This window comes from Labrus bergylta, chromosome 1 (assembly GCF_963930695.1).
Source record: "Labrus bergylta chromosome 1, fLabBer1.1, whole genome shotgun sequence".
Classification (NCBI taxonomy): domain Eukaryota; kingdom Metazoa; phylum Chordata; class Actinopteri; order Labriformes; family Labridae; genus Labrus; species Labrus bergylta.
In genome coordinates this window covers 7,164,089-7,188,868 of record NC_089195.1, presented here as the reverse complement: position 1 = coordinate 7,188,868, position 24,780 = coordinate 7,164,089, and the positions used below count along the sequence as shown (strand labels likewise).

The window sequence follows — 24,780 nt, the reverse complement described above, 5'->3', positions numbered from 1 at the left end:
GGAGGACGAGGAGGAAGGAGGGGTGTTTCTGACAGCCGAGCTCCACAAATAATCGCTAGACCTGCCAAGATGTGTGATCAGAGTTCAAAATCCCTCTATATATATGTGTGTGTGTGTGTGTACGCCTTTCATTGTTCTGTGGTTTCAGTGTTTCATGTCTCCCAGCGGCCTCTCACACCTCAGCTCGGCAAAAAAAACAACACATACACAAAAGAAGAGAAGGTTTGTAGTTCAGTTCATGCATTTTTTTCTTTATTGTTTCTCCTCTGAGGATTCATTTCCATTTAAAACCCCAACACAGCTTCTTTTTTTTTTTTTACTTTGTGACATCATCATCTTGCAACAAAATTCCTCAGAAACGACAAAAGTGACATTATGGCTGTGACAACGAGGTACATACCTCAGGTTTAAGTTTTCAGATGTTTCTTTTTGGGTGTTCAAAGGTGCCAGAACATGTGAAAACGACTACACGTGTGTGTCAGAGGGTTTGTTCAAATGATCCCACGCTATCTTTATTTTATTTACCAGCGAAAAAAAAACATTCAGATGAGTTACATTTTTACCTCGTCTGCATGTTTAAGTGTCGGAGAAAAATAACGTATTTTCTCTCTTAACCAAAATGTAAATTGTTCCTGACTAAACTCAAAATTTTCAAAACTGACAATGAGGCAATTTGTGTCAACCATAAACTGTAAAAAAAAAAAAAAAAAGATGGACGACACAAAAGTTCCCCGATAGTGACTCCAAAAAGTGTATGTAAGCGCATGTTATTGGGGGATATTTTCACTTATTGTCAACAGGAATGACGTCCATCTTTTTGTACAGTCAGTGGTTTCAACATTGACTTCAATAGGAGCTCTAAAATTCTGCCCACATGTTGGTCGTGTATGACTCCTGAGAAAGCTCCACCGGCTGAGCACTGAGTTAAGTTTGAGAGCTTTGAAAAGTCAAATGAACCGTTTGTATGAGATTGTCTTCATCATACTGGGAACTTAGTTTCACAATTGAAGGTGCTTCATTTAAATGAATCGTAGATACATTTCAGTTTGTATAAAAAAAGATGAATGTAGATGTTGTCATCTAAATGGAGCTATAACAAAGTACTTAAACGTTGACAATGTTATGTTTATTAAAGCTAATTTCATTTGAAGAAATATTTATAAAGTAATCGCTTTTGGCATTGGCTCCAGAAAACATATCATCAGTGGCCTTGGTTCAAAAATGATTAGAGTCTATTCATCAGCAGCTGAACTAGAAAAAACTCCTAGACATGTCCCGCATTAAAAACCACATAGGTCATGTTCTAAACACGACATTTCCTTTTACCTTAAAGATTTACCATTAACATGTTTCATGTTGGAGGATGAATCAAAACTACTGCTCAGTTTAGAAAAAGGTTGTGGTATGGGTTACTGAAAGTGAGCTGGTTATGTTCACTAAAATCATCAAAATTATTTATATTACGCAACTTTAACAGTAACAATGTTCTGATTTGCCAAGGACTCGAACCCCATTCCCCTGGCTTAAGGTCTAGTGTTGACTGGCAACACATCAGTGCAGGACATCCCTGAAAAACGGAACTCATACCCACTGGGTCCTAAAATAAAGGATGAAACAATACTGTCTTCATTTCTATTTTCAAGTCTTCTTTGATACATCATTTGTTCATTTTGTAAACGGTGGCCACAATTAAGAAATAAAGCCTGTTTTTGCTAGCCATAATTAGCTTCCCAATTCACACAACATTCATCGACAATTACAGATGCCCCTTGTTAAAAAAATCTGGTGCTTGAGTAGCTGATTCATTTGCATTTGCTCCCTGTAGCTCCACCCACTTTGACCAAATATGGTCATTTCTGGCTAAAAAGAACCTAGATGGTGACAACCGGACTACAAATGAAAGGCCTTAAAGTTGTAGTACATACACCAATGGCTCATGTCAAAGTGGCTAAGCCTACTTATTATGTACAGTCCAATAAAGATTACATTTATACAACAGGTCTCATCGTCTGAGAGATACTCACTGAATGGAATGAATTAATACTCTTTGTTTACAATTAGCAGAGCCATCGTGTTTCTGTTTTTGAAGAAACCGTGACAAGTAGATAATGAGGGACATGAACCTTTTCCTTTTATTGTCCTTCTGTTGTTGAAAATCTAGTTATTACCTGAATAAGTATAATGCCTTTTAAAGCTTGAATATAATTGTTGTTAAATCATTTTCCAGACATTTGAAATGATTTGTTCTGCCTAAAAAGTGAAAGCAGAAGCTGAGGCCTGCAGTGAGTGAAGGCAGCGTGTCGGTCGAGTCGTTAGTCATCAGGCTATAATCTCAGCAGACATAACTGGTCAGCTAATGTCATCCACCCACACTCTGCCTGTCCAATTTTTCTTCATTACGCAGAGAAAATACAAACAGCTTTTAAAAAAAACAGTGACACTTAAGAAAAAGTTGGTAAAACAGTCAGAAAGTATTTAAAGTATTCAAAGCACAGTAGAAGATTTTTAGTTCAGGCACTTGGCAAACTTCCTCTGTCATTTAGGACTGATTTTTTTTTCTTCTGTTTCAAGTCCTTTCCTTTAATTCTCATCAAAGTGGTGATTATGCTAATGTGTTTCTATATGTGCCGTACAGTGTGTGTGTGTGTGTGTGTGTGTGTGTGTGTGTGTGTGTGTGTGTGTGTGTGTGTGTGTGTGTGTGTGTGTGTGAGAGAGTTAGAGGTGAACACTGTGGAACAAATAAAAATGACATTGATTACATCTCCAGTCTTCAAATGTGTGTGTGTGTGTGTGTGTGTGTGTGTGTGTGTGTGTGTGTGTGTGTGTGTGTTACATTTTTCTGAACACAGACTTTGCCTCTTAATAAATACACAGAGAAAACAAACATTTACATTCAACTTAAACAAACAAACAATCCTTTTGTAAAACAAACACTATATAAACAGTCATAAAGCCTTAAAGAAGCTGAAAATATCAAAGACCACTTCAGAATGTACAAGTCTGAGTAAAACAACACAAACAAAACAAAGTTTTCTCTCATTGTTTGAAATCAATCCCAAAACAGAATATTCAGTTTCATTTGAAATCTATAACCACTTTTATTTTCCTCAACTTCATCTTTCTGTGTTTTTTTAAATCTTTATATTGGATGATCCGCACACGATCATTAGTCTTTGAAATATATATCGACAGGGGCAATTAGACATTTTATTGTAAGACTTTGTTTTATCATTTTGTTCCTCAGTCAGTTAGAGAGATTGATCCAAATTTAAAATAAAACAGGCTTTCGGTCTTGCTTTGCACAAACCCTGGAAACAGGGGGAAACTATAATAGCTTGGCATCAAAATGTATTTAACTGTAGGTATTTTCCCCATGATGAGAACATTTCTAAAATACCTGACAGTTTCATTAAAGGAACAGTACAGCTTTAATGAAAAACAAGTATTCTGGTTTTTTGTCATGGGTGTGGTTTCAAGATCTATGTGCCTTTCATCTGCACAGGAGAGGAGTGGATGACTTTCACATCACGTGAGCGGTGGGTCAGCCTTGTGTAACTTTTTTCTGCTCACCTGTGTGTTTCTCTCCTCTCTTGAGTTGTGATTACCTCCAATAACGTTTAGCACTGATAGAAAGGCAAAAACTGTCATTTTACTCAAAGTCTTTGCCTTGCTGCCTGGCATCTTTAGCGTCTCAGACATCAAGTCCAGCCTCTTGAGAGACCCCCCCCCCCCCCCCCTTGAGAGTTTTACTTTTTAGCGTGAAACAATTCTTGAGTCAATCCAATAATCTGTGATGGTGACATTGTCATCATTCATGGATATTTAAAGTTATAAACCTTCTTTAAATATACAGAGTAGGTTCTGTTTGTAACGTTTTTAAGCGTTTTTGTTGTATGAACGCTCTAACAGCTAAGAAAATCTAAGGATTTTTTTTATTTCTATTTTACACATTTTGAACCATAAATAAATATACCTTTAAAAGAACAGTGTATATGAATTGACAGATTGCACAGAGACATTTTATTGAGGAGTTTTTGTTTTTTTTGTAGTCAGAGTGAGTTTTTAATTGAGTCCCTGAGGTGGAGGGACGTTTCTTTATTCTGTTTTAGGGTGGATTTCAACTACAAACTCGTTTGTCATGAATGGAGACCCTTCACAGTGAAATATTAAATCAGCCATAACAACTACAGACAATGTTTAACACATGACATCTGCTGGAAACCTGTTGTGTTAATATCAAACGGCAACATTTCAAGTTGAGATTTTTAAGGTGCATTTTTTTTTTAAAGGGTTTTGTGATCCCTAAGTGTTGTTTTTAGTGGTAAGGAACATGGGATCATAAGGACATATGTACAACACATAAAAAACAATCACAAAATACAAGGTCACAAGGTTTTTGCATGATAACATGGCGTCCAAAACTGACAGATCATTTCAGATTCCACTTCAGCTAAAGGCAACAGTCAGCACCATTAAACAGTGTCTCTGCTCCGATCCCAGAGCCAATTAAGAGGTGTGAGATTCCTCCGTCAGTCCCACTGTTCTTCACGTCGCTCGCTGTCAAATCGGTCAGTGGGGAACACAACAGGCCCCCGAACCACATCCTAAATGAATCGCACTCTGAGATAATCACATAACCGGCAATTAACTCCCATTTAATACCCCACCTACCTACCCACCCTCTTACGGTACAACTACACATGCACATGTGACACATCTACACACCGATCTCATTACACAGACAGATGCTGATTCCCAGCAGGCACAACGCACTATGAATTATGTGTTAGTTATCACAATTTAAGCTTAACAGTGATGCTTACACTCTTTTTTTTTTCCTTTTTCTTTCGAGGGGAGGGGAACTTTGGTGAGTTACACGCAAACACTGAACGCACACAGTGACATCATTTTCAGGGACGTGAAAAGGAGAGAAAGGAAACCAAAACGGTGAAGAAAAGATTTTCAGTTCAAAAAGATACAAAAGACAATGTGAAGTTATCTTTAGCTTTGTTTGGTTAAGCGTGTTATGGATACCTGATAAAAAATTCTCTTCGGACTCTTCTTGCTTTTTAAGATATTTGAATAAATCACTTGAATATGAGGTCCTTTGCATGCATTTATGGAATGAAACCCTTTCAGTTCAGACCTCTCTCTTCTATTAGATGATGCTTTCTGTGCAGAGAGAGCCACCAGATTCTCCTCTTCTCTGACTCTGAAACCTGAAGTACAGAATATCTTGCTTTCAGGCTGAAAATGGAACATTATCAAATTGCACCTCCAAAACAGAAATTGCACTCATTAATGCAGCCTGTAACACTGCAGACGTTGCACTCCCCTCCACCCTTCCCTTCTGATGTCTAGCCACTGATTCTGGATCAGCTCCAGCCTGTTGGCACTGTGTGTTTGGCACTGAGGGAAGATTTGTCCACTGATCTGAGATCAGATTGGCTGTAACGGCACTGAGTGAAAAAAAAAAAAAAAAAAAAAAAAAAGATACCGCTCACATTTACGTTAGCCAAGATCGACACCCTTCTGACAGTCTGCTGGCTCATAGTAAACCGTAGATTTTTAAATACCAGAGCACCAATGAGGGTTCAGAAGTCAGAACTAATGCACCCTTCAACAGGAAGGCAGGAAGTACAGTTAGCACTGATTTGGTCATTTGAGTGATTCAAAATAAAAAACTCTGATTTTAAAGTTTAAATTTGGCAAAATGTGTTTAAAAGGAGACTTAAATAACATTTAATTTTAAAGCTGTTTAACACTTTTCAATGAAGTCATGGAAATGATGACTTAGTTTCCCATTAAATACAGGGAAACATGGAGATAAAGTTCTGTTACTTTACTTAAAGTCTTAATGTCTATAAGCAAGCAATAAGTAAGCATTACACCTTGTCACTTCAATAGTTCCATCATTAAATTATTACAAACATTTGTGTTTTATTGAAGGCTTTTGGTTTATAAAGTTTTGTACTCATTTTGTCAAAGAGTAGATGACTGTTGCTGTAAAGACTCAGTCAGTCAAGGTTAAGACATTTGTCTAGCACACAGCCCAGAATCTGTATTCATAACTTTGCCTGAAAATGCTTCTACACCCTAAATTCAGATCAGGAATGTTGGCACTAATTGGAATTCATTAATTGAAGGTGAAATCATTCAGTGTGCATCACTAAATTAATTAGTTCTAGATGACATACTTTTTTTTCTGGGAAATGGCCTTGGAAATGACTAATACCATTTTTAAAGATATCATTTCACTTTAACTGGAGGGTTCAAACATCCTAATGACACATCAGGTAGTTTATATCAGCCTTCACTTTCGAACAGTCCGACCGTTTATATGATATCTTAGAACAAATTCAGAGTAACCAATCAAAAAACGTTCCCACTCAACTTTAGCCCTAAATCATAAATCAGTCTCATATCACGGCCTCCCTGTTACATCTTTAACGACTGTTCACGGCAGCATCTGTTTCCATCATGTTTGATTTAAAGTCGGTTTTATTCCTTTCTTACAGTTAGTTAAGGTAACACAGTCTGATAAAAAATACCCGGTTAAAGCACACATTAGTCAGAAACAGTCAGAATTATAACTCAAGATAGATATTTATCACTGGAACCTGAATGATGGCACATTACTACTGTCCATGGGTATAAATACAAATAAAGAGAAAATCCATCAATGCCCTCTGCAGGTTTTCTCATTTGCTGGTTTTAGCTTCAGGTTGTTAACGTTAATAAGGCTTTCTTTAAAAAGTTCTTCCTATTAAGGCTACAATAGATAATTATAGATCCACTTTAATTCTTTGAGTTTAGCTCATTTATTCTTTAAATTACTTGCAGATGTTGGACACTGCACCTAAGTTGAAAGATTGAATAATTGACCAAGGAAACCTGAAATCTTCCAGCTTTCAAGACTCAGCTTTCATAAACCTTAAAATGTTTTGGCCCAAATAAGCAAAGTTTAATCCTTGATGTCTGGACGTTTCTTGTCATAAAGAATAAACAAATCAGTGCTTACTGGAAACACCTAGATGTACTTTTAAATAGAGCTATATAACTGAGCCTGACACAGATTTAGCACCGTCGTTAGAACTGAACACTTAAACTGGGGTTGGCTTGGCTGATCCTGAATCAGTGGCTTTCTCATCAGATGCAAAAATAGAGTGTTACATAGAGTAGATGTGGCCTGCTAGACCCCTTTGATTGGTACTCCAAAGAATACTGCAAGTTAAAGGTCAGAAAAATGAAATAAGACAGAAAACATCTGCCTGGAAATGTACAAATACAGCAAACGTTTAAAAGGAGGTTTGGTGATATGCAGTCACAGAAACTGGATGCAAGAAAGCCAAGAAAAACCTGAAGAAGTCTGATGGGAGGAGGATGGTTCTGGTGGTGGGGCACTGTGGGTAATGTAGTCCTGTTCACATGGCCAGAGCCCGGGCCTTGGCGGCTGCTGCCTGTGCCCTCTGCAAGGCTCCCTGGCTGTTCTCTCTCCTCATCAGCTGGTTGGTCTCAAACAGGCCCTCATGGCTGACGCCGCCGGGGCCTCCGTCAGAAAACGTCAGCACTCCTGGACCAGACAGACTCATTTGAACTTTTTATCCAAGCGAACAGGAGCTGAATGCACTTTTTGAACATGTTAAGAAATGCTGGAGACACAAATGTGGACCTTTGTGTCTTTAAGGTTTGGGCACAGAAAGATTCCCACATATAACCCCACATGAAGTGGATTATTGTCCCTAAAACACATCATGTCTTAATGTTGCCTTTCAACCAAAGTACATAGAATTCTTGACTTTTCAGGGAACTATTAAGTTTCTTCTGCCTGTTGTAAAAAGCTTGAGGTCTAGACCATATCATTGGTCCATCTGATGTATGCTTTCTTGTGATGATCCATTGATACTTGTGATGCTGCAGTTTAAAAAAAAAGTTGTTGCGACAAAATGCTGCAAGTCTTGAACAATCAGAAATGTTCAGTGCGGCAAACCTTAACTCCAAAGTTCCTGTACTTTTGGAGAGACTATTCCCAGTACAAGGACGCTTCAGGGGGACCTTGCTTCCTTAAGTGAAAACACATTGAGTTCCCCCAGTAGATCTGAGTTCCTGGCAAACTTACATGCGGGATAGAAAGGATTTTACTGGTAGCTGTTTCTTTTATTACCTTCGACAGAATGAGGCTAGCTATTCCCCCCTGTTTCTTAGCTTTATGCTAAGCTAAGCTCACTAGCTGCTGTCAACAGCTAAATATTTACTGTACAGAAATAATCATCTAACTCTCACTAAGGAAGCAAATGTATATTTCCACAAAAAAAATAGCAGACTGTGTCTTTAAATTTAGGAAAAGAAAATGCTTTGGTATGAATAAGTCTCAAAACACACAAAACACCTGAAGTATGATTGAACACGTTTGTTCAGTGACCTTAATGAAATCTGAATCCAAGACAGAATCCGGAACTAACTACGCAGTAAACCATACGCTTGTCAAATCAGATAAACAATGGCATCCAGCCCATTCAACAATAAAAAAAGGTTTCTGATTGCGAAGAGCATAGTTTTGTATAAATCTCATTCTGTTTGAATCATTCATGAAAATACTGAGAGTAACTATAAGGAGTCAAGTGAGCAGTAGGTTTTTATTTCTTATCATAGCTTATATTTAACAATATATATCTTTGAGCTGCATATGAAATCATAGTTTCTAACACTTAAAGGAAGGTTTTATAAATCGGACTGCTTTTTGTCTGCTCTGGTCAAACCGCACAACACATGAAACTTTCGTTTGATTAATTCCCTGGATTAAAATATATCTTACTCGAAACTAAGTCTCACAATAATGTTTGTGTTTGAGCCCCTTAATCTATTGTCCTTTCCTTGAGTTCTTGTTCCCTTTAAACACTGGGTTAGAGTTCACTGTTACCTAAACTTTGGTTGATGTTTAACTAAAGACAGGAAACAAAACTTATAGGAACGGCATTCTCTTTTAAAAACACCTCTCCGCTCTGATTTCAGGGAGTTGAATCTCGGTGAAACTGAACGGATCTTTACGTCCCACCTCTATTTTTACAGGCACAAAAATTAGCCTGCTGTCACAGTGACACATTGTTCTGCAGTCTTCAAATAAAAAGGTGTTGATTACCTCCAGAGACTCACGGTGCTGACACACAGGGGACTTCAGAAGAGACAATTATCACTTCTTCACTGTTTAATATAATGAAAAAGTGTTTAAAATGTTTGGAATCACAGCAAAGAGCAGAGGGAGGTAAACCCAGAGAAATGTGAGACAGAAGTCTCAAAGCAAGTGTATTTATAGAGCTCATTTCAGCAACAAGGTTATTCAAAGTGCTTCATCTCAGAACTTAAACATGAACTGTTCCCTTCTGGGGGAAAGACACAAATTTAAGGTATATATATTTAAAAAAATAAGCTGCCAAATGTTTAAAGATTGAGGTTCTCAATGCTAAGGAGAAAGAGTTCATTATGAAGTCTTACCGTATCCATCAACACAGCCGCCTTTAAACTCGCCCTCAAACCTCATCCCATCATAGCGAGTGAAGACGCCAGAACCTTGAAATTTGCCCTGCACAAATTCCCCTTCATACCTGCAAAAAGATCCACATAAAAACAAAAAAAACCTTTTACAAGTAGAAAAATAACTCCCACAATGCTACAGTTTTGATGCATTTAGAATTGAAATACAGTTGCAGGTATGTGAACCCTTTGGAATTTCTTATTTTCTGATTAAATTGGTCATAAAATGTGTTCTGATCTTCATCTAAGTCTCAACAATAGACAAACACAGTCTGCTTAAACTAATACCACACAAAGAATTATATGTTTTAATGTTTTTATTGAACACAACATGTAAACATTCACAGTGCAGGGTGGAAAAAGTATGTGAACCCCTAGGCTAATGACTTCTCCAAGAGCTAATTGGAGTCAGGAGTCAGACAACCTGCAGTCCAATCAATGAGACGAGATTGGAGGTGTTGGTTAAAGCTGCCCTGCCCTATAAAAAACACACTCCAGTTTTGAGTTTGCTACTCTCAAGAAGCATTGCCTGATGTGAACCATGCCTCGCACAAAAGAGCTCTCAGAAGACCTACGATTAAGAATTGTTGACTTGCATAAAGCTGGAAAGGGTTACAAAAGAATCTCTAAAAGCCTCGATGTTCATCAGTCCACGGTAAGACAAATTGTCTATAAATGGAGAAAGTTAAGCCCTGTTGTTACTCTCCCTAGAAGTGGCCGTCCTGTAAAGATGACTGCAAGAGTACAGCGCAGAATGCTCAATGAGTGTCAGCTAAAGACTTACACAAATCTCTGGCACATGCTAACATCTCTGTTGATGAATCTACGATACATAAAACACTAAACAAGAATGGAGTTCATGGTGAGGACACCACGGAGAAAGTCACTGCTGTGCAAGAAAAACATTGCTGCACGGTTGATGTTTGCAGAAGAGGACCTGGATGTTCCACAGCACTACTGGCAAAACATCCTGTGGACAGATGAAACCAAAGGTGAGTTCTTTGGAAGGAACACACAACACCATGTGTGGAGAAAAAAAGGCACAGCACACCAACATCAAAACCTCATCTGACTGTGAAGTATGGTGGAGGGGGCATCGTGGTTTGGGGCTGCTTTGCTGCATCAGGGACAGATCGCTATTATCGACGGAAAAATGAATTCTCAAGTTTATCAAGACATTTTGCAGGAAAACTTAAAGCCATCTGTCCACCAATTGAAGCTCAACAGAAGATGGGTGATGCAACAGGACAACGACCCAAAGCCCAGAAGTAAATCAACAACAGAATGGCTTCAACAGAAGAAAATACGCCTTCTGGAGTGGCCCAGTCAGAGTCCTGACCTCAACCCGATAGAGATGCTGTGGCATGACCTCAAGAGAGCGATTCGCACCAGACATCCCAAGAATATTGCTGAACTGAAAAAGTTTTGTGAAGAGGAATGGTCCAAAATTCCTCCTGACCATTGTGCAGGTCTGATCTGCAACTACAGGAAACATTTGGTTGCGGTTATTGCTGCCAAAGGAGGGTCAACCAGTTATTAAATCCAAGGGTTCACATACTTTTTCCACCCTGCACTGTGAATGTTTACATGTTGTGTTCAACAAAAACATGAAAACATATAATTGTTTGTGTGGTATTAGTTTAAGCAGACTGCGTTTGTCTATTGTTGAGACTTAGATGAAGATCAGAACACATTTTATGACCAATTTAATCAGAAAATTAGAAAATTCCAAAGGGTTCACATACTTTCTCCTGCAACTGTATATAAAGAACGTTGAGCAGAGAAGGTTGAAGGACACCTTTCAAAAGCACGAGAAATGCTTTTATATTTTCAGTAAATTAAGTGTTAATAAGAATTATTTTACATAAACTATTTTGAATTTCTTCAAAAAGCAACGAGCCATAGAAAGGCAGCACTAAATACAGAATTGAGCAAAGAAAGTTTGAACTTCTGTTGGGTAAATGTCTGAAAGATAAAAAACATGGGGGGTGTTGCTCATCTACTGATCTTCAGATTTCATGTACCTGTACAGCCCATCAAGTCTTTCTTTTGGCTACATCTTGTATAGTTTATGCAGGTCACCTCTTATAATAAAAATATTATAATAAGACGTTTCTAAAGTTAAAGCGACCAAATTTGAATTGGGGATTCACTCTTTTCTGTTTCTAAGGGTCAGAGAGTCACATCCTTTAATGAAATTCTTCCATGATCAATACTTTTTTATACTCCAGAAGGAAGGACATTCATGTAAAACTTTTTAAATGTTTGGCTGATTAACTAACTGAGAAGTTAGTTAGATTTTTTTTTTAAGCACACACTATCTGCAGATCTGTGGTTTGTTAAAATGATTCTGTGGGCTTCAGGGCGACGGAGTGAATTTTGTGCTTCAGTCTGCTTAGTTTCTGTTTTATCTGCACTGGTTCCAGTATGTTTTCAGTACTAGGGACTGTAATGTGTGCTTTATCTTATGCAATTATTATTATTTTTACAGCACATTTAAAAACAAAAGTTTACTTAACTCATGTACACATCCCACTAACAGGTGTCACTGATTCTGCGACCATAATCATCTCCGGCAAGTTTCAAAAGTCGAGCAAAAGCACATTCAGCTTTAGATTCAAGACTTGACTTTGGAACGCTAAAAAAAGGAACACCTGAGGACTTGAGGGTGCCGGCTGGCTAAGTGATGAGTCTGTAGCTTTATGCCAGACCCATGCAAGCTCTAAAAGTGATCAGTAAAATCTTAAAATCTATTCTAAAACTAACAGGAAGCCAATACAGGGAGGCTTAAATGGGGGGCGATGTCATCTGTTAACACCAGTAAAAAGCCTAGCAGCTGCATTTTAAACTAGCTGGAGGCGGGAGAGTGATTTGTTGGTAATTCTGGAAAAGAGGGAGTTGCAATAATCCAGTCTGGAGAAAATGAAGGCATGGATGATTTTTCTAGGTCCCACTGAGAAAGCATTATTTAAATTTTGAAGATAATGCATGTTTGATAGAAACATAACTGTGCAACTTTTTTTATGTGTGGTTCCAATTTAGGTCACCAATTATTGTGGCTTAATCATTTGGCCAAGTGGCAGCATTTTATAGAGAATAAAATCGGACCTAAAACTGAACCTTGCGGTACTCCATGCCATATTGTTACCATATTGTCATTATATTGACAGTAACCCATCAGTGGTATTAAACTTCTGTAACTTAAGGTAAAACTCTTGAAAAAAATTTTTAAAAGTGATTTGATTTTAATACAAAGATCAAATGCAGGAAATCCAACAGACCTGGAGCTGTCGGGGAAGACAAGCACCCCACACCCATTGAAGAGTCCATTCTCAAACTGTCCCGTGTAACACATTCCGTCGCTGAAGGTCAGCTGACCCAGGCCGTGACGCAGACCTGCAGCAACATCACACAGAAAGCAAGTTTATGAAAAAAATCAGGGGACAATCCTTACATAAAAAAACAACAATTATGATAAACCAGAAGTGTTAAAGCTCAAACGCCACTCTTGATTTCGGTCCTATAATGTGCACTCTAAGAAAAAATATGAAAGGTGTTGTGCATGCAGATGTTAATGTGTAGTATTCATTTTAAAAAACTTCATCACCAATTGTGCTGCAAATGTCGTTGCAATGGATCTTTTTTTGATCTTTGTATCCTCATACACTAAACCATTGGTTCTCAACTGGTCTAGCTTCAGGACCCACCACCAACTCCTTCATGAAAAATCGCAACCCGAATTCAGATATCTTTCAAGGGCTTCATAGACTTTTTGACACCATATTTTTTCCAGGCACACATTAGCGACCCACTGAAAATGGCTCTGGGATCCACTTTTGGGTCCCGACCCACCAGTTGAGAAACACTGCACTAAACAACATAGCACATGATCTGAGACCACAGTGTTGTCATAAAAGCAATTGTGCATTTTAAAGTATAATTCTGAGGAAATCAAAAAATAATTGATTCGAGAAAAGTATCATAGTGCATGACCCGTGTTTGTCCACGCATCCACAGCCTCAGACCACCTTTTCATTGTTTTTGGTTTGGATTTTATAAAAGCCAAACCTACAGTTAGTTTTTTTATTTCTTTTTGTGAGTTTATTTGTTGTGTAAAACAAATAAACTTAACTAAACCATCCCAGCAAACTTCATCAGCTTCTTTCTAAAGGTTTTTCTGTGGAAATATACTTCAAATGGAATACATTTTGTTAAGATTAATGCAAAGAGAAACAGAAGGCAGGTAAGTTAGTGTCCATACTTTCATACTTATTTCATATTTCTTAACAACATCCATGAGACTTAGTTGGAAAGCCTTCAAATCTTTGAATTGTCCTGCTAAATATAAAAATAGTATAATAATATAAAATCAGTTGTGTGGTAAAATTCACAACTTTCGGCCTTTAACTATATTCTGTATTTTAGTCATCTGTGGTAAATTCATATACTCTCTATTTCATATATAATAACTTTGTTTACTATGTTAATCCACATGCTTTCTGTTAAAGCTGTAATGAAGTTATATTTTACAAAGACAAGCTTTTCCTATGAGCTACTTAAAACAGACTCCAGCACAGAGGCGAAGAATACAGGACACCAAATACAAAAATGAGTCTATTTGTCCTTCCAAGATCCTCCAGCTTGCTAATAAGTGGATACTATAGAAGCAATATAAACCTGAGATATAATACTCATTCTATATAGTGACTACTTCAACAGCAGATGCACATACTTATGTGTGACCTACTCAAACAAAAACAAACCCTTTTACAGGAAACCAGCACAATCGGCTTGCAATGCTCAGAAATCGTGCCTGTATGGATTCTGTCCTTGGAAAAACAACAGATCTGGAGGTTAAGTTTTATTTTTCATGTATTCAACTGGGTCCAATGTGTTTATTTCATCAATGGAATTTTTTAATAAGCAAATTGGTAAGGGGAATACGAGATAGAGAGATTTACTTGAATCTGAAAAAAGTTTGATCCTCCTATAATCAGAGTCTAGACTTCCAGTGAAATGGTTCTCAACAGTAAACGTGACGCTTATCTGTAAAGTGAGTGTAGCGTTCATGACCGAGGCCAGCCATCACTCAAAACTACAGTGCCATGGGTGATCGAAGACAAATTATGATCATCCGAGACAAAGTGGCTCAAAGTACATGAAGTTAACAAACAACTGATGGAGATTTATGAGGCCAATTTAAGATAATGTAATAATCAATACAGCAGAGTCATTAAACAACTGCCAAGTAAGAAATATGTTGTTACAGAGTACAATGTCTGAACAACAAAACCATCTTAAAAAAACTAACAGTTACTGTGGTCCTCAAAGATGAGAGATATCTTTATTGTCACTGTACAAGTACAACGAAATATTGTTGGAGCAAGCCTGTAGATGCCTGAAGTGGGAGAGCTCCGAGCCGCAGCGTCTGTGTGTGCCGCCATCTTGCCCAATACAGCTCCAAAGGAGGCAAAAGGAATGAGAACCAAATCACCTTTGGAATGCATTTCTGGATTTCAGTCCAACAAACAGCTACACTCAGTCAGGCACTCATGGGGTGGGGGGGTTAAGTTTTGTTGTGGTCACCCATGTGAAAGTGAGACATCTACTGGACATCTGCATATATCTTTAGACATGTTTTATATTTAAGATTTGATATTCTGTTGGGTGTGTGTGTGTGTGTGTGTGTGTGTGTGTGTGTGTGTGTGTGTGTGTGTGTGTGTGTGTGTGTGTGTGTGTGTGTGTGTGTGTGTGTGTGTGTGTGTGTGTGTGTGTGACCAAACACTCTTATTACTAATTCTTCCTGCCCATCGTCTGCTATGATTGTTAACTTAAAAGTTGCATATCACCTCGTGAGACTTTGCAAGATTTCCAGTTTTGAGAGTCCAGATTCTGTGTGAATAGAAACTTTCAGTGTTTGGTGTGCTTTTCATGTCATATTGTTACTCTCCACACATTATAGACACTTAACTGTTCAATATTTGTATTTATGCGTGGGGTCTCTCACTTTTGCAACATGCTAGGTTTAAAAATGTATATTTTAATCTGGGCCAGGCTAAAGGTATTCCAGAGATATCAGATTAACAAGGATTAATTGAACAGCATCAACCAATCATCTAGGAGAAAGCATCCAGAAATGGCATACAGTGTTAGTTACAGCAACTTATTGTGGCTTTTGACTTCCACTTCCCTATTTGACAAACCAGGAGTGATGAAGTGGAGTGGTTAATTTTGGCTCATTCGCCCCCGTTGCACAGTTAGTTACACTTCCCCCCTACTGCATGTGTAAACACAACCTCCAAATCATCCTTTAATTTTTCTAACTGACATTACAGCTTGATGTACAAGGTTAGAGTAAATTTGCATAAATAATTCACACATTAAAATATCCAGGCCCAGAAAAAACAGGTTTTATTTCACCATGAATCCTAAATCAAATATTTCCTTACAGTTTTGGGAGAAGTGTGTAAGTAATTTAGGGAAATGAAGAGGTTAATAGCATCATTATTTTAATTAAGAATTCTCAATTAGCAAATCACAGATGGTGCTAAATTTCCTTTTTCATATTCAAAATGTTCCCACAGAGGTGAGACCTAATTTTCCCTTAAATTTAGCAACATTTTCAGAATTAGCAGCATGGCAACAGAAGGCGACAGGGAGGGGAAGCGAAGAGAAGAGAGCATTCCTCCCTTCATGCCAGGCTTTATTACCAGGCCCAGAGGGAATTAGGAGAATAACTGGATGTGAGGCACAGTTGGACAGGGGCTCGAGAAGGTCCTAGGTTCCTTGAAGCAGCTGTAGGCGAGGAATAGGATTTACCGTGAGCTCGCCAAGTAGCATGGATACTGATGGAGGGGAGAGGAGTGAGGAAGCAGAGGATTGGGATTTACAGGAGGGGGAGGAAGAGGGTGAAGCGAGGGTGAGCCCAACGAGTGTTGTCCCTTTGCTCCCAGCTAATGGCAAAGTAAATTAGGCAACCCATCTGTCAGGGCTGCTTAAAGTGCTGCTCTCTGCCTAATCTCAGCAGGGTTTTCACGGGAGATTTGGAGATGAGATTTGGCCCAACAAAATCTGGTTCTCTACATTCCATTTTCAAAGTCTTTTCCTCCCTCCCAAACATCCTGCATCCATATGGGCAGATGTGTAGAAGTGTTTGTGTGTGCACGAGTTTGACTCAATTAAGTCTATATGGCTATGAAAAAAAAGGGCCAACAGGGACTTAAATCCAAACTCTTTAGCCCGTGGGGAGCCCTTTAAAGAGGATGAGAGCCCCTGAGGCGAGAATTTCACGGACGAGCTGCTGAGTGTCAAAGAGGCCGTGGGCATCTGGACGCAATGCCAAAAATGACATCTTCAATCAAACATTAGAGGAGTATTGAAGTAGGAATGGTGTTATTAAAAATAATTTAATTAAGAGGCAGTTTAGATAGACTGGATGTAATTATAAACTGACATTAGTACTATCACTAAGAAGTCCTCCAGTAATTAGAACAATTAAAAATGAACTGGATATAACTATCAGTATAATTACTATAGAAAAAAAATAGACCGCCTGCAGGAGTTTGATTGCACATTTTGGTAACTAAAAACAAATTTCCCAGGTATCCATATCATTTTCTTTTTACTGATTGTGATTTCTGAATTTTTTTAAAGTCTGACCTTCCAATATCAATTTTGGCTTATTTCCATTTCTTTACTGAAATAACTTATTGATGGTAAAAAGAAAAACATTTTGTTTTTGTTTTCTTTTACGTTAATAATAAAATGTTGACTGCTAAGTAACTGTTTATTTATTGTTTTTAATCTTCAAAACTGCACCTGGATCCATGAGAATCTCTAATTCTCAATCAGACAAATCTCCCTAGAAATGCCAAACCCTTATTTCCTGTATTTGTGTACGGTGTTTGTGGCTGCAAATAGTTTTGATCCAGTTTAATATCTGTTAATACTCAATATCATTAATCTATCATATTTATAGTCTCACAGCAGGACAAACCTTTAATCCCAGGCTTACACACTGAGGTTTTATCATTTCAGTGTTCCATCAAAACCACAGACTGTTACAGGAATATTAATTAACAAAATCTTAACATACTGTACTGCCCCAGCCCTGAGTAGTGAAATAGAGATGGTGGGAGCGCATACATATATATATACGGACAGTACAGATGCACTTTGGGCAGGGAGTTACTTTCAGCAATTAGGGGTGAATGGTTGGAAACGATCTGTGTTCGTCCTCCAGTTTGTCAATGCTTTTTCTCCTGTGCTGATGGAAACCTCACATCCTCACTGCTGACAACTTAGCTTGAGTGTGTGTGGCTGGTGGGTTAATGATTGTGTCGCTGTGCATTGTGGCATGAAAGTTGTGGCTCATGTGTCTTAATCGAAACAGAAACAGCTATATTTGTGTGGACCGGCAGGTCACCGATCACAGCCAACAGGCTGAAAATTGGACGATTCCCTTCATCAGCCGGTCAGTCAGTGCATTTAGCGTCGAAGTTTAAAATTCTGGTATTGTGACAACCCTAGAATAAACAGCCAGATATACAGCACAGATGTGGCAAAGTAAAAAAATCTGCCAGATGTCTATAAAATATACACTCTCAAAACACTGAGTAGACTAAATGTGATTACAGAGAATACACACTCAGAATAAATACTGTTACAAGAATACACTATGAGGTAGCACAGTATCAATAGAATACACCATATACTATACACATTACTTTAAAGTGGAGGTACCTACATTAAGACAAACAGTTTACTTGTCAGAGAAGGGACAGATTGTCTGCTGCAGTAAGGGTCAGTGGACTCCTCTCTGTCCCTTCAGATCTGATCCCTCCAGTCTCTAATCTGTCACTCAACTCCTTTGCAACGCCTCTCTCTAAACTCGTGTCGGGTCATGGTCTCCGGCTTATTATGGTTCAGCTGAATTTGTCCTGCTTTCATGGCAATCAATAGCGGTAATGCATAGATGTTAAACGACTGCATGGGCAGAGTACAGTTGTAAATGGCCTCTGCTGTTACAGTTGATGTACCCGCCCGACTTCCTGTAACCTGATAGCCCCCGGTGCCTGTCTTCAACCTAGCGCTCCTCTGAATTATTCATGTGACACCATAGACCTCTGCCCAACACACATCTACATGTTTGTGTGCAAACAGTGGCCTGACACACATGGACACAGAGGCGCAACGCACGACACGCATCAGTCTGTGTTCATGACTACATCTCCTTTCACACACACACACACTGAAACACAAGTATTGATTCTTTAAATCATCTTGTGTTAAAAATGTAACAGAATATGTAATCACACATCATATGAAAATATTTCTGTCATAGAGAAGGGAGTTAAAGAGCTGGAAAATAAATTCCCAGGTGTGCTTCGGCTCTGTTTACACATGGAGTTCTAAAAGGTGGGGAGTGCAACTTAATTAAAAAGAGATTAACGTCAGGTAAAACAAGCTATTTACAAGTAAATGTGGAAAGAGGGAGCCATCTTAAAGGCATTAACATCGAGATATTGTCCAACACATACTTCCCATGAGGGAAACTATCTTGTTTTCAGATTACAAGACATAAGAATTTGTAGGTAAACAGACTAGATGACTGGAAAAGCAACACTTGGATTTTAACCAACTCCCGAGTTAGCTTATTGCTAATGATTAAGAGCTACATGTAAGGGCAACTATGTAACCTGAAATTGATTCGGAGATCTCTCTTTATTTCTAAACTGTTCATTAAACCTAAGAGCAAAAGTCCTTTAAATGCTGATAGACACAAAAAGGTAATGTACACAATGAGGGACTTACTTCCATCTGCCCATTATTGTTGCTTTATTGAATCTATTTTTCTGACTTTTATTGTTTTTGTCATAAATGCCATGACTTCTGTCTCTATGTGGAGCACATAAAGTTTATGTTGCATTTTGTGTCATATACAAATTCATTTTTCTGTTGATAACATCATACGATAACGAGCTCTAGTGCTCTAAAACCTGAACATAACAGAGTTCACCATAGCTAAACCAGTTTTTCACTTCATATGCAGAGACCATATGTTTCTCCCTGCAGACTCACGCTGCTTTAGCGCCATACTTTTGTTCTTTGTTTAACCTTGCCCTAAAAGTCGTCAGTGTGTCTTTGTCAAACTGAAAATACTGGTTTAGGTAGTGTGATATCCTGTCCCAGCGGGCACTTAAGCACCAGATGGTCTGTGTGTGCATGTATGTACATTTTTCTGTAGTGGCTGACTTCACTGACACATTCTTCTGTCTATTAGCTACAATCTGTTCAAGTGCAGGTTCATTTTCAAGACAACTCGTGCTGTGACTCAAAGAGCAAATACTTTTCTTCACAGCATCCGTCCGTCAGGAAAACCCTCTGGTCATTCCTTAAAATCTGCTATAGCTTTCTTTTAACACAATTTATATTTAACAACATTTCTGTGATCCTTTTTGTCAGCTGGGTTTGGTCGCATAGGGCTCCTGAGTGATCTATAAGGCTGAAAGCCCACAATTAAATAGGAATAGTATTTCATAGAAACCTCTGACATTTATATTCAGAACTCATGAAACAGCTTCCTTGCTGTTATCCTGTCTACTTAACCCGTTTCTAAAGCAAATCTTGACTAAAATCGATCTAAAATAATTGGCATATCATAATGTGTTGACAACATTTCATGCCAAACCTTAAAGCTTTAAAAAAGCTTCAGGATAGAAGCTAGATCATTTTGGATTCATATGCCACTCGTGTGAATTTTATAACCTGAAGGTGTGCTTTGGGTTTGTCTTTTTAAAAAACTGAAGTTGGGTTTGCATTCAGAGGAAACACACCAAAACAAACAGTGTGGAGCCTTGAGGTCTAACAAACATGCTGGATGCATTGCCTCCCTCATTAAACATTTACAAATCAAAGTTCTCTTTAAAGTTCAAAACATGCATTGTACCCTGAGGCAAAAGATCTATCCAACCAGAATGTGTCATTCATTTTCACACTACTTGTCAGCACTAAGGTGAACACGTTTGATTTCTACATAGTCAAAGAAAGGTAAATGTGTATCCATGTTACACCGTAAGCCAGAGAGACCAAAGTGCTGATGCATGACACTGATTGGTCAGATTTCTCAAGACAGAGAAGGAGGTTGAGGGTTTGGGACTTTTTCTACAAATTAAGTCGTAGAATTCAAGAAAATTGATGTGTGTCACTCGTTTCAGGCTACTGACAGTACAGTCAGCAGTGAATACAAGGAGCTTTAATATTGTACTATTCAAAAGGGTCCACTGTTAGGACTCTGGGACAACTAACGTTTGAGCATTTATTCTAACTATTGATACTGACTAAAATGTGTTAAAATATTCAGAAAACATACACCAGGGTCTCCAGGTTTGAATTGAACCAATCAGAAACCCTGTAAAATATCCGACCGTACTTAACAACATCATAGATATGAAACTTTATCCCCAATCATGAAAATATAAACGTATAGAAGAACTGACAATCAGCAAGTTCTCAACATGGCCTACAGGGTCAAAAACAACATTTAGTTGTATAAATATTTGGACTGGTGTCTGTAAATGCAAATAGTATCTTCACATACTTCTGTGTATTTCTTACAGGGCTGCCCCTGGCCAAAGAGGGGCGGCTGGGGCCTTGAGCAGAATTTCTCTCTCCATTACCTTGGTAATATTTGTCATATAGACATCAGCCCAATTGGTAGGAAAACAATCTTGCAAAAACATGAATTTCATGCTCTAACATAACCTAACATTTAAAGAGACGCTTCATTTGTGTATGAATGCAGACAGTGATGGAGGATGGACAGGTGAGTGAGCAGGTCAGTCTTACCTTCTTTCCATTCACCATGGTACTCCTCACCGTTGGAGTAGCTGAAGGAACCTCGTGTCAGGGTCATGGGTCCTGATGGCACAAACAACAACACGCAGAAATAAAGACCTAAACACACAAGGTTTCACCTTTTGACATGCCATGGATTATTTGCGACTTCTTGAATACATCTTTGAGCGCAAAGTTTATGCAGCAGCGAGCCACAGAATACCCTCTTTGGTATGACAGACAACAGCATTTTTTCCCTGCAATACATCCCAGGAAAAGCAAGACACTGCACGACCTAAAAGTGTGTGTGGATAACCCAACTTTGAAATGTGCTGACAGTTTTCCATTGTGACATTAAATGTTCTGTATTATGCCTCATTGGTTGATTAACAAACCAGCATGAGTTCATCCTGGGTGCTGGTTTTGGTTTTATCAGACTATAGCTGATCAGCTCTCCTTTTTTTTTCTGTCTACTTTGGGAAAGGTTAGCCTCCACCTGCACTCTTCTCTGCTTGATTTTCTTCTGAATCAGAAGAAAATAATATGCTAATGCACAATCTGCACAGCTGACAGTGCAACATTTAGTGCTGATTATAACGTTTTGTATGCTAAATACTAATAAAAAATGTAGCTGAACTAGTACGGTAGCTTTGCTAGGTATAGATCTGCTGCTTAAAACACTGTATAGTAAACACCAGATAGGTCATAAGTAGCCAAAAGCCCTATTCAGAGTGTCATTTCCAGGTGCAATATTTACATCCCTGTGATGTATTGCCTACAATGTGTACGTCCCAAAGGCGTAATCGGGGGGTGACAAAGTGACCCCCCTCTTCTGTACTGTCTTTGGAGGTAGTAACAGAGGTGTTACAGGGGCAAGACAGGATCAGCTGAGCCAGCAAGGGAGCGCAGCGCTGTGTGTGTGTGTGCATGTCTGAATTTGTGTAGATGTGGAGCTCCTGAAGTATGTGCTTCCGCCACGCAATGTAAATATAAAGACTGAGACACCAATATGACGCCATTTCAGAATCAATGTGCAAGAGTCTGGGAGAGTTTATACACATACAGAGAGACCTGTTGGATATATGCCAACAAGAAACCAACAATAGGCATTTTCCTGACAGCTGTTGAAGGCTCCCTTCTCTTTTTTAGTTGTGAATAAGAACAGGAAACAATCGGCTATCTGTCAGCTAAAGATATCTCATCACACAAAACAGACCAAGTTGCATGCAATTAGACCAAGACATGGTTAAACACCTTCTTTCACGCAATGTCACTATCACAACAAACACACAGTTCCAACCACTACATCACCCATCATGACCTGTTTGTTTATTTTATGTGCCATTATATTGCCAACAGTTTTTAGGGTTTTGTATTGAAATGAATGCAAATGAAAAAAAGTACATCGTCTGATGTGCAAGTTTAGGCTACTTTAAAGCTCATCTGGGGTCCAGCTGATTTGACCAAGAATAAAATGCGTTTGTGTAGTCTTTCTACGATCTTAATATGCTATCAGTGCATCACATAGCAAGTTAACAGGGGACTAGAAATGCTTGTGATAACTTAAAGTTGTATGCTTTTGCTATTAGCTTTATTTTCGGTAACTCTAAACGTGTGCCCTAATGAGGTGGTTGATCTGTGGTAGGCTGGTGACGAAGGAAAGGGTGTTTTATTAGAATAGAATAGAATAGAATAGAATAGATGTTTATTGCCATTTGCACAGGTACAGGACAGTACAGGTACATTGGAATTCTTGTGCGTTTCTCCCTGAGTCAGCTTCTACAAAAAAAAGTTTAAATTATATATAAAATAAAATAACATTATAAGGAAAAGTACAACAAAAGTAAAAGTAAAAATAAATAAGTTGTAGTAACAGCTAAGTGATTTAAAATAAACTGTACAGAAGTTATACACTGTATTAAAGCAAAGATATAATACAAAAAAATAACAAAGGGGAACACTGTACAATGAAATGAAAATATAAATATGTTTTCTTGTCTCTAACTTTCTACATCTCTTATTGCACACATATTTCTCACATGATATAATTGCACTGTTTTTTTGTTTTTAAGGTTAACATTGCACACTTGTATTGCACTGAGAGGTGGTCAGCTGTCCATTTAGTCTATTACTTTAGTTTAGGCCTTTTATTTATTGTAATGATCCATCTGTGCTCGTTGTCACGACCTGATACTGTACAAATCATTTTGGACTCTAGCAGGATATCCTTCTTTGTCAGACGCCTGTGGTCCCAGAGGGATGTGCTCTTCTCCTTCATCTGTCAGACTGCCACCGACAGCAGCATCAAAGAAACATTTAGTCACTAAAGGAGACATCTACGGCCCGTGAATTAGTCTGAATAATTGCTGAAAATGCCATCAGGCTCTGTCAGATTAGAGGAGGAGTGTGTATCCCTCCATCTAATGTTGCCACAGTAACGGCGCTCAAATCTCTTCCATCCTGCCGGCATGAAGCTGTCAGCCTCCCACAACACGTACACATAGCCTACACACAGGCCCGCAGGAATAAAATAAACGTTTACCTTGTTTATTAAAGAGCAACTCAGTCCTTTGTCTCTACATCACTGAACATAGCGGCAGGTGGAGGATTTCTTGCTCCTCTCAGCGACTATTTCGCCTTTTCCGTAGCTTGCTAGTTCCTTGGCAGGAGCTAACTCAGCGCAAGCACAAGGAGCCGTCATCTGATTGGCTGGCTTACATCCGCTTCGTCTTAACGCGAGCTCTTATTGGCTGCTGCTGCCCCAGCTGTCCCGCCCTCCGTGGGAGACATCTTTGTCGAGGGCAACGGGTTCAACGACTTAATTAGCTGGAGTGCTCCACCGTCAAAGCTTTTTGCCCTTTCCTGTTTTATGTGCTGCATACTGTCTCTGCAGGATTGTAAAAACGACAGCGAGGTTCCTGTTAATGATACGGTGTCGTTTCACGTTTCAATTTGGTGATTAGACACGCGTTTTGGCGAGTTTTATGGAACTTGATTTATAGCGCTAAAACAGCTGCACTGAGGTTTTGACAGTTTGTTAAATAACTTATGGATTCAAAGCCTGTAGAAGAATTCGTCCTGTAAAGCAAGGTGACCCAATTGATGCAATACTCTGTCGCCCTAATTTAGTTTTTACATGTAAACTAGGAAATGGATTGAGCAGTAGTCTGTTCAGGTGACTTAAGGGAAATTGCAAGAATTTTTGCGTTTCCATCTTTGGTGAGCTTTCTCATCATGAATTTTTTAAGTAGCAACATTTCTATGAAGTTGTTTTCTATCCATTTTAGGAGAAGGGAAGTTTTACCCTTACCCTTACCCTTTTTCTGTTATTTAATAACAGAATAAAGGGATGATCTTTTCCCCACATTTCTCTGACACAGGCCTGCACACAAAGTAGCCTAACATTAATGGTTT

The 24,780-nt window shown here is 38.6% G+C and overlaps 1 protein-coding gene across 1 annotated transcript; it reads right to left on the bottom strand.

The window, feature by feature from the left end:
- Positions 1 to 222: 222 nt before the first annotated feature.
- LOC109998182 (MORN repeat-containing protein 4) lies at positions 223 to 24,041 on the bottom strand. The gene is made up of 5 exons (XM_020652943.3): positions 23,909 to 24,041; positions 21,379 to 21,450; positions 12,813 to 12,927; positions 9,493 to 9,602; positions 223 to 7,573 (listed from the first exon to the last, which is right to left on the bottom strand). The coding sequence occupies exons 2-5, from the start codon at positions 21,443 to 21,445 to the stop codon at positions 7,425 to 7,427; spliced, it is 441 nt and encodes a 146-aa protein (XP_020508599.1). The 5' UTR covers positions 21,446 to 21,450; positions 23,909 to 24,041; the 3' UTR covers positions 223 to 7,424.
- Between the last annotated feature and the right edge of the window lie 739 nt (positions 24,042 to 24,780).

What these genes read in the sequence shown, in the direction of transcription:
- LOC109998182 (XM_020652943.3), bottom strand. Translation starts at nt 21,445, where the DNA reads ATGACCCTGACACGAGGTTCCTTCAGCTACTCCAACGGTGAGGAGTAC. An exon ending in CCATGGTGAATGGAAAGAAG is followed by an intron (nt 12,928 to 21,378) that starts GTAAGACTGACC and finishes ATGTTGCTGCAG; the next exon opens with GTCTGCGTCACGGCCTGGGT. An exon ending in CGGCTGTGTTGATGGATACG is followed by an intron (nt 7,574 to 9,492) that starts GTAAGACTTCAT and finishes TGTCTGGTCCAG; the next exon opens with GAGTGCTGACGTTTTCTGAC.